A 10,448-nucleotide genomic window follows, 5' to 3' on the forward strand; every position below is an offset into this window, starting at 1 on the left:
GGGGGGGCCCCCCCCCCCCCCCCACACACACACACACACACACACACAACCCACACCGCACACTGCACCACCACCACATACACTTCCATTAAAATTAACAACAACCTATTTTTTTAAAAATCGATGAGGAAAGGAAATGTGTTAAATTATATTCAACACATATACCCCCCCTCCCTTAAAAAAACTAAACAAATAAAAGCACCCCTATTCCTGCGCTCGTCCTCCTGCAGCAGCCAGTTCACAGTGTGTTGACACGGCTGTGTGCACCTGAATGTCAATGAGTGTGGTGCCTAATATTAGTCTCAGCTGCTATTAAAATTTGCAGTATTAAGCCCTTTGAATGGGCATGCTGTCAACTGGCACGCTCCCATGTCAACAAATCAAAAAGGATGAGCACATATATTTACATCATTCCCATAATGAGGAATAGAGTGGGGGCAGGGGGGGATAGATGTTAATTAGAAATCGCCTGAAAAACAGATGCTGCTTCAGTTTGGCAAGAAGCAAAGCAAGGAGCTTTATAGCAAATAAATAAATAAAAGACAAGACCTACTCAAGACGGCTGCCAGAGAAGCAGAGGAATTTAAATCATACCCACTGATGGAATGTTTGTAGGATATATTTTTATTTATTTATCACTCAGAGTGTTCTCCTTTCCTCCACCCTCAGTGGAAACTAAACAGAGCCCAGGGTGCTGTCTGACTGACTGAGTGGGTAGAAAAGTGTTAAGCCCCTCTAGTTCCTGTGGTTTCGATAAAAGGTAGGCGTCGACTGGCTGCAGTGCCCTAACAACTCCAACCTGGAACTGCTGTTTTGTTTATGTGATCAGTTTTATAAACACTTGTACCATGACCACAGTGAATACTTGGATGTGATTGGCCAGAGGGTGTGCATTATTTCGAAATACTTCATATCAGCTGTTAAGTACAGCTGAGATGGCAAAGAGCTTTTCTGCAGACAGAATTCAGGTAAAGGTTGAAGGCTAGAGACAAGAGAAGTAAAGTCCCATATAAGGAACCAACCAAGCACACGGTTTCTGAGTTAAACAAAAAATCAAATAAAATTTTTTAAAATAAACAGATACCTTCAGTTATATTATAAATGATATTGTATATTTAGGATTTTCTAAAGATACCTATAGTTGGCACAAAATAGTCCTACTGGCCACACTTTAAGCCATAATCTTTAGTGTTCTCAGTCCCCTCACTCAGATTATGTAAACCTGGGTGCATATTTTGTTTGAAATCTGACTGTTGATAGGATAAGCTGCACACTATGATTGTTGGACTCCCATGTCTGTCAAGAGCTGTTCACAGCAAACTTTAGACAACCTATTATTTATGACAACATTTTGTTGTGGTTGATAATTGTTAATCGTACGTAAAACAAACTCTGTCTATCTCTTCTGCAGCTCTGCTCCTCTGTGGCCGCAGTGGTAAAAAGCGGCTGTAAACAGCAAAGCACGCCACGTAAGTGAGCTAAGCACAGAGTGTCCCATAAACGCTGACCACCATTGTGAGCCAATGCTGTCCTGTGTTGTCAAGAAAAACTCCTGTCCTGGAAAAGTCTTGGAAAATTATTTTGTTAAAAAGATTGGGCCCCCTGATATTGGGGCTGAAAATGATCAGTTAATGGGAAATTTACATTATAATGTATTATTCCATTAATTAAATTATTGACGATAAATTATTGTTTAAGAATAATAATAATGTGAACTTTTATGCAAAATGTTTGATCGGCTTTATGTTCTATGAAAGCCAGAGTATGTTTGTGAAGATTTTGATGTACTAGCAAGAATAATCAGCCGAAAAGATTCCATAAGTATTTACACATCATTGCACACAAACAGTCAATGAGGAAATGTACAAAAGGTATGAGTACATTTTCTTTTGATTATGACACCAGAGGAAAGGACATCTTACTATCGGGTTTTCATCCGCAGCAAATTTCATTGTCATGTACCAAAAGGTAGTGTAGGAGAAATTTTAACATGATGCCGATGTTAGATAAAAGGTCTGGAGGTTATCAACGTCCGAAGCAACCATTCTTTGGAGAATGGTATTTATACATATGCTGTAATTTCAACCAATAGCCACATTCCCCAAACCAACCAATGGCACCCTCACAGTCCTTTCGTAATTTGCAAACTGTTTCCTAAAGTTTCTACAGCTCTAATGATATTGTTGTGTATGCCTTGACAGTAACTTTGGCTATTGCAAGGAGATTTTGCAAAGCAAGTATTCTCTACACCACAGATCTGTCAGTCTGTCTGTCTGTAGGCGTTTTTGTCCAGGACCCAGCTGCCTGCTGTTTGCAGCAGCGCTCTGCCTGTCAGCCTCCAGCTGAGGCAGGACCACATTAACACTGTCAGCTCCTGTTTGACCTGACATCCCTCAATAGGCCAACCTCCACTGCTCGAGCAAATAGCTTCCGTCTTCTAGCTCGACCCCGGCCCGCTCTGATAAAGAGCCTCTTGGCCTAAAATCATTAAAGGTTAACAGTTAGTTTGGAATAGGAAGTGCAGAAGGGAAAGCAGTGGGTGGTGTTGGTAAGAGGGAGATGGTATAAATAGGCTTAGTGCAAAGCCTTGCAAGAGTGGGAACATTGAGCTGCTCACTATTTTCATGAGGAAATGTGGTCGTGGTGCACATGGTTATCGGGAATTTGAAACATGCAGTGAAACATTTCCATTTTATCAGTGGTTGAGGCTGTTCATTTTAAGAACCAAATTTTTGCTCTTCAATATGTGAAAGTGTGTGTCTAACTAAAAACTGGAAGAGTGCACTCAGTAGGGTGTAGATCTCCACCAGGTGTGTCTGGGGGCCTGTGGGTGTGGAACAGTGAGCACAAAGTAGGCTGTGTGTTCAGCATGTATGCATGAGAGTAGTGGAATGAAGGGGAGACAATATGCACGTTAAGTCATCAAGGTCAACAATGGCTCAACAATAAGGATTACCTGATTGCCCAGTGCAAATATAAAGCCATGTCGGGTAGTAAATCTAGCAACTCGATCATGCAAGTGGTAAAAACGAATAAAGCAAATTATGTTTTTCGTAGCTGATAATAGAAGTAGCTAAGGAGTGAGCCATCTTGCTTCCTTCTCCCCTCTGTTGAGAGTTGCACATTGAAAACACTGACCAGGCAATCACGAGAAAACTGCGGCAAATAAAGTACTGTACTATGCAATTTGACATAGGTTTGGGATCAAGGTGGATAAAATGTGATAAAACCAAGTTTCCCAAAAACTTTGCTGGTGTGACACCATGGCAGTTAGGACTCTCTTGTTTTTTGATAATCAGTAATAAATAAAACTGTCTGTTTTGTCTATATGCTGATGACATTATTTTGTATGTCTCAGACCAATTAAAATCTGTTCCTGCCATTCTCAACACCCTGACTCAATTTGGGAAATTTTCTGGATAGAAAATCAATTTTGAAAAAAGCAAAATGTTTCCTCTTAACCAGCCCGCTACTCTAATCCCTGCATCACATTTCCCATTTAGACCTGTTAGAAAGGGCTTTAAATACCTAGGGGTCGAGATCACACCCGCTTTCTCCTTCCTCTTTACTAAGAACTTTGGCGTTTTATTTGAAAAATCTAAGAAAGACATGATCAGATGGATGAACCTCCCTCCGTCCATAACTAGCCGGATGAATCTCATTAAAATGATTGTACTACCTACATTTTTTTACCTCTTTCAAAACATTCCAATCTTGATTAAAAAAAAACGTTTTTATTCATTGCACAGTAGCATATTATCGTTTATCGGGAACGGCAAACCACACAGAATAAAAAGAAGTGCCCTTCAAAGACCTAAAAAGCTTGCTGGCCTGGCCCTACCTAATTTTAATCATTACTACTGGGCAAGCAATATAAAAGTTATGTCACATTGGATGGAAAGAGACCAGGGTGGTAGATGTAAGGCCTGGGTGCAAATGGAAAAAGCCTGTAGTCCGCTAAGCCTAAACTCTGTACTATGTGCCCCGATGCCCCCTCCCTCAAATCAACATCTATTCACTCTCCCATTAAGAATAATTATAACTTCCCACCCTCTCTCTCTGACTCAACCTTTAGGATTTGGCACTCAAAGGGCATTAAATCCATCTCCAATCTATATGTGGATGGCAAACTTGGATCATTCGCACAACTCTCCAAAATATTTAATTTACCAAAGTATCACTTTTTTAGGTATCTCCAGCTTAGGCACTTTGTCGTGAAAAGTATCACTTCATTTCCAGACCTTCCACCGGATAATATTATCGATCATATTCTTTCATTGTCTCCATATCGTAAGGGTCTGATTTCCACTCTTTACAATAATATATGTGATATCATGCTGCAAATGAATGTACGAAACTAATGGAAAATGAATAAAAATTGTTGAATGATGTCACAGTCTAGACAAGATAAAAAATAAAAATAAAACTGTTTGAATAGAACATTGAACCTGAGACAAACCTCAGACAATTCCAAAACCAGCAATGTTAAATGTCAATATACATAGCTGGTGTTGTGTGAAAGTGAAAATGTCAACAAAAGAATGCACCAACACTGGCCAACGTGACCACCACTATTCAGTTCAATTCAACTTTATTTATATAGCGCCAAATCATGACAGAAGTTAAGGCTAAATATTAGCATTTGTGAGTACAAACTATTACAACTTTCAAAGACGGTAGCAAAACTTTCTATATTTCATGGTGGTATTTACTACTTTGATAACATCAGAGGGACACACTAAAGTCATTGTCATTTGTTTCTGGGTTTATCTTATTTTCTCAGATAAGGCAATATGATATTTGACTTTCAGTTCAGTCAGCTTCTGCATGCATTTGTTTGTTGTTGCAGCTCTGTATATTTGAATATTTCTTCCTCGTGACATTGAATTTGAATTCCCTTTTCATCACTGATGGGGGAGTTGGGATTTTCAGGATTACGGCTTCTGACAAAAAACACATCTGCTTATAGTAAAATAGCATAAGCTGATTGCATAATTACCTCGGATTGCATCAGATAGTCTGCATTCAACACTAACATGCTCAATGTCCTTAGCAATTACTCTCTGATGTATGATTGCATGGAAGATAGTGATAGATCCCATCTGACACTAGCAACATGTCAAAATCAGCCTTAATCCCAGCTGCTGTATTCGCCCACAACAAGCGCAACCTGACACTGTGAGGTAAATCAGAATGGCGCAACATGCTTTAAATACAGTTATAGTGAAAGTTAACATCAAGACTGAGCTAATCCTTGATTGTCGTACACTGTTCTTCCGATGTCGACTATCTCACCATGGTGCAGTCTGGTCTTACTGATATGTACGCTCAACAACATGCAGCGCAGACCTTACGTTTGGTTATTAAACAATAGAGTAGCACGTTTAAAGTGTAAGAACAACTTGTCAGTGCTCTCTGGTGGATAAATTATACAGTTAAGACTATTTCTGTACTGATATTTCTTGTTTCTTATTGGCTGACATACAGTATACACACACGCGATGCAATGAATTGTATAAGTAACAGAGCATACTTGGAGTCTTTCGAAGGAAAGACTGAAGAGCCGTACATGCAAAAAGTGATAGATGCAGATGTGTGGGGAGTGAAAAAAGGGACGTTGAGAGAGAAGTTTAAACCTGCCTACTGTAACACCTCCACACACCTAACCAATTACTGCGTAAAGATTGTGAGATTGGTTTGGAAAGTTGCAAAATATGTAATTTCCCATCAGTTCTGACATCGGAAAGGCCTGAAGGGAGGGGGTTTCAGGTAATCCAATCAGCACTTTGTTTGAAGCATACCGTCACTTTTAGCCTTTCACATACACTACCTGGTTTTGTTATAGCACCTTAAAATCCCATATTATATTTTAACCCGCTATTTTGAAACTCAGCTCAGAACTAAGCACCAAGCTGAGCTGAGTAAATGAATAAATGCGATGGTGTGAGGGATATGGTTTCAGAGTGGTGTGGAAAAGATCTAAATGTAGGAGATGGTAATGTGTGGCGCAAAGATAACCGTAGAACATCTGCACACCTCTGTCCTCCACTCATCTTTTCATCTGCAAGACTCCTCACACTGTTTGAGATGGAGGCTTATCACCTTATCCTCCGTCTGTCTCTGGGTTTGTGTGTGTGTTATATTTCACTACCTTTCATCCTTCCAGTAAAGATGACCTTGACTCACATACAGCACATCTTGTTCCTCCATTACAGAATATCTCTACAAATTTTAATTTAATTAAAACTATTTATATACTCATCAATGAAGTTGGGTCTGTTCTCTAAGCTTTGACAATCGTTAGTTACATCCCAGCAGTATTTCAATCACCAGTTTAATTGCTGAGATCTGGGAAATACATTAACACACACCAGTAGTTACATTTATTCAAATTATCGAATCCACCATTAAACCCACACATTTATTTGTAACCAAAATGAATAAGAAATTACTTACACCTGTTTAAGAGCAACCCGGTTTCACTCCCAAGTCAAAATATGTAAGTATCCCTCCAGCGTAATTTGTGGACTTTCTAGCCATCAAAGTCAGTTGACTCCAAGATTGATTGATTGATTCCAAGAATGAGAAAGTCTGCATATGGAGTTGGAGGGGTGGATGGATGGCTCAAACAAACACAGGCCTTTTCCTAATCCTAACCAAGTTGTTTTTGTACCTAAACCTAACCAAACAGCGACCATTTTACCATGCAAGCTTTATTGTTTAAAGGACCAGTGTGCAATTAGTGACATCTAGTGGTGAGATTGCAACCAACGGAAACCCCTTGACTCAACCAAGCGCAAAGGAGAGACTACTGTGGAAGCGAAACTCGCAAAAAACACGAAAGGCCCTATCTAGAGCCAGTGTTTGGTTTGTCCTGGGCTACTGTAGAAACATGGTGGACTCCATAAAAAGCGTCTAAAAACGACTCATTCTAAGGTAGCAAAACACAATGATTCCTATATTATTGATATTGTGTGTATATTTTGTAATATACACTAATAATCCTCCTAAATGTTACACATGTGTAACTGTGTGTAACCGGACATTGCATATTTATTAACTTGACCATGGAGCCTTGCCCGTCCAGAAATGACGCTTGTTGGATACCTAAAGTGTTGTATTTTGAAGCAGAGAGCCAACTGCCCAAGCAGCAGTACTGGATGAGGTGTGAGTGACGTTGTTTAGGATAGTAAAGTAATGAAAGAATGCTGTGAGGTTAAAAAAAAAAAAAACAGCGATTTAATTAAAAAAATGTAATATCAACGGTATGGTATGACTTAATAGCTTGTATCATCTTTTCACCTTCATCCTGATTCATGGAAGATTAAATATATTATTTTACCTGTTGCAGCATCCTCAGATTTCAGTTATGATGTAGGTGAGTATAATATCCAAAGTAATAGTGACCAAAACCACAGGCATATTACTCAGGTAGTAAAAAATCTAAATTATTCTTTTGTGTGCCCTGACACTGTGCTCATTCATATTCAGAAAATGTATGCTGGACAACTTCTGTCTCAGTGAAATGCTTGCTGGGAATGTTTAGGAAGCCCTGCATTAGCTCCTGGCTACAGTATCTGTGAGCAGTACTGCTATCAGTGGGCTGCAGCTGCAGATGCAGACTGAGCTTAGAAACCAACAAAGAGAAGGGTTTCCTCTGACATGAGCATAAACAAAACAGGGCTTCATTAGAACAGCTAAGGCCATTCAAATCCTATAAAAGGCAAACTCTTTGTCTGAAATGTATATTTATCTGAAAGGATGCATATTCATTTACTGCTACTAGCTGCTGCTTAGAGGTTGAAAAAATGAATTACTTTATTAGCATTTCCATGTACCATACTGTCCTGTCCACTGATACCTCAGCTCTCAGGGCTCCTCCAGTACCTTCACAACAGGAGGAAAGTATGTGAAAGCACCAGGACACACTGAGGGATGGACCGGGGCTCAGCATTATATTGACTATATTTAACACTTTCTATCTGCCTGTAGACCATCAGTAAGATGGTAATTTTCCAGACTACTTGCGTGTCTTATATTATTTTTTCAAAAGATGGGAAAAGATCATCTTAATGAAATTCCAGCTGTTTTACAGCTGATATCAGCACAAGCCTAAGTATGAAGAACAAACTGTTCTCAGGGCACACAGTTCAGCTCACAGTATTCCAGCTATTCTCTGTCAGTGGCAGGAACCCTGGTGCTTTCTTGTATAATGGTTGTCTAAATATTTCACCCTGTAATCCCAAGCGCCTTTAATGGAAGTCAGTGAGTTTATGCTAAATATGAAGATTTCCACTTTCAAGTACCACAATGGGCCGCTCTGCATGCCCTGAATAGAAGTGTCAGGCTGCTGGAAACCCCACACCTCCTTGCCCAAGTCTAGCTTAGACATCACCTGGGGTCCTGGAGGCTCTATTTCCCTACCTATGTCTCTCTGTACCACTCTTTTTCTGTAAAAGAAGGAAAACAGTGAAGAAGCCCATAACCCAACTGTCCACAACTAGTGAAACTTGACAGTAAAGGGGAAAATGCTTTTATTTCATTGTGCATGAAAATGTGTGCTGGGGAAGTGGCTTTGGAGGGGGTGGGATTTTATCAGTTGGATACTTTCAAAATCTAGCTTTCTCTTTTCTTGCCTACCCTAGTTTTAATGAAAACCACATTTAAGGATTCCTTAAATAGAAGTTACTTCATAATCTGAGTTATTCAGCAGCTCAGTTTATAATTATCTGACTGGAAAAATGTTAGATGCAGGTGATGATGATCAATTTGTCTATCATACTTCAACCAATTAGATCAACAAACCATATAACGTAGTTGGGAGAAGAGTGAAAATATCTTTTCAATCTAGAAAAGCTTTCAGTGCCGTTCTTTGCTCTTCTTTCACTGAGAAGAGTTGTGAAATAACTAACATCTATACTAATTCTTTAGCAGCTGCCATTGTTGTTTTTGAGCAAGCAGTCACTTCTCACACACATTGTCACACCTAGCATTAAACCATGCCCGTAGTTGTGATCTCGCATGTCCAGCTGCCTTGCAAGGTTACAACTAAATGTCACTGTAGTAAAAAGACAATAGACATCATTTTCACTAATTGGTTTTCTATTGAAATGTGTCAATTGTGACATTTCACAAATAAAACCTTCCCCATCAAACCCACAGCCAGTGTAGTCTATTTAGATAACATTCTGATAAATGCTAGGGCAGCCAGCAGTGGTCAGTGGGCATTAAACGTATAGAAGAACAGCTCATTAGCAATAATGCTAATCAACTGAGTCACTCAAATGCAGGTTGGAGTGGGCTGTTGAGTCTCAACTCTTTCAGTAAACTGATATTACCTAATTTGTTTGATTATTCTTGGGCTTAATTGTGTCTAGTTTTATTTTTACTATAATAGTTATATCGTACCCAACAAAGTCATCGCGTAGGTCTGGGAACACAGAGATATCCATAAAAACATACACTCAGTGGTCAAAGTTGAAGAATGAAGTGCGGCTGTAAACTATGATGGATGTTTTCAACAGTTTTAAGGACAACTGAGAGTAAAAATAGGGTAATAATTTTACTGTTCAGCTGGTTTTCTCTTCGAAAGAAATGTGTCTATCCTGTTTCTTTCTCCCACCCAATAAGCTTAGAAATGTATATTATCACTGCAGCCCAAAGTATTAACGAGATAATGACCATTTAACTATTCTTAAAGCTTCACCTAACGTGTTATTACAATCAAAAGGGCAGTCTGCCTATTAGATTATAAGATATCTGAGCAACACTTACATTTTAGTGGCACTAAAGTAAAGCTCAGGTGGTCACCAAAATATCCAAAATGATTGTCATAAATATTCAGAGCAGATTTCATGATCTGATCGGAGGGTGTTGAAATATCTTTCTGTCTGACGAAAAGCAGGCTAACAGCGTTTTCTCCTCTGTGTCTGCAGGTGATGAGCATCCTCAGTAACCCCAGCGGTGTTTCCTCGCAGCCACAACACGACTTTTCCATCTCACCACTCCACAGCGCCTTGGACTCCTCTCCATCCAACGCTATCTCAGCGAGCTGCAGCCAGCGTTCGGCTGATTCCTCCATTAAGACAGTGGACAGCCTTCCGTCATCCCAGTCTTACTGCCCCCCGACGTACAGCACCACGAGCTATAGCATGGACCCAGCTGTGGCTGCCGCTGGCTACCAGTACAGTCAGTACGGCCAGAGTGAGTAACCAACATTTTTATAGAAACCATGTTTGTGTTACTAATGGCACAATTATATCACTAGTGAGTGACTGTTGTAGTAACCATTTTCTCACTTTCTACAGTATGTGAGCATGGCAACTATTTATGATGATGGTTAGGGAAAGATGAATAATAACAGTTGATAAAAAGGCTGTGATTGGGCGCCCGGTTAGCTCAGTTGCTGGCGTCCCATGTACCGAGACTGAGTCCTTGCTGCAGTGACC

The 10,448-nt window shown here is 39.8% G+C and overlaps 1 protein-coding gene across 1 annotated transcript in view; it reads left to right on the plus strand.

Annotated features, from left to right (window-relative positions):
• Positions 1–10,448, plus strand: part of LOC118324920 (paired box protein Pax-7-like) — a 41,685-nt gene that overhangs the window by 14,504 nt on the left and 16,733 nt on the right. Inside the window, exon 2 of the mRNA XM_035657427.1 lies at positions 9,936–10,203. Coding sequence (XP_035513320.1) covers positions 9,936–10,203 — 268 coding nt within the window. The remainder of the gene's footprint in view (positions 1–9,935; positions 10,204–10,448) is intronic.

This window comes from Morone saxatilis, unplaced genomic scaffold (genome assembly GCF_004916995.1).
Source record: "Morone saxatilis isolate NCDOM2014 unplaced genomic scaffold, NCSU_SB_2.0 Contig15, whole genome shotgun sequence".
Taxonomy (NCBI): domain Eukaryota; kingdom Metazoa; phylum Chordata; class Actinopteri; family Moronidae; genus Morone; species Morone saxatilis.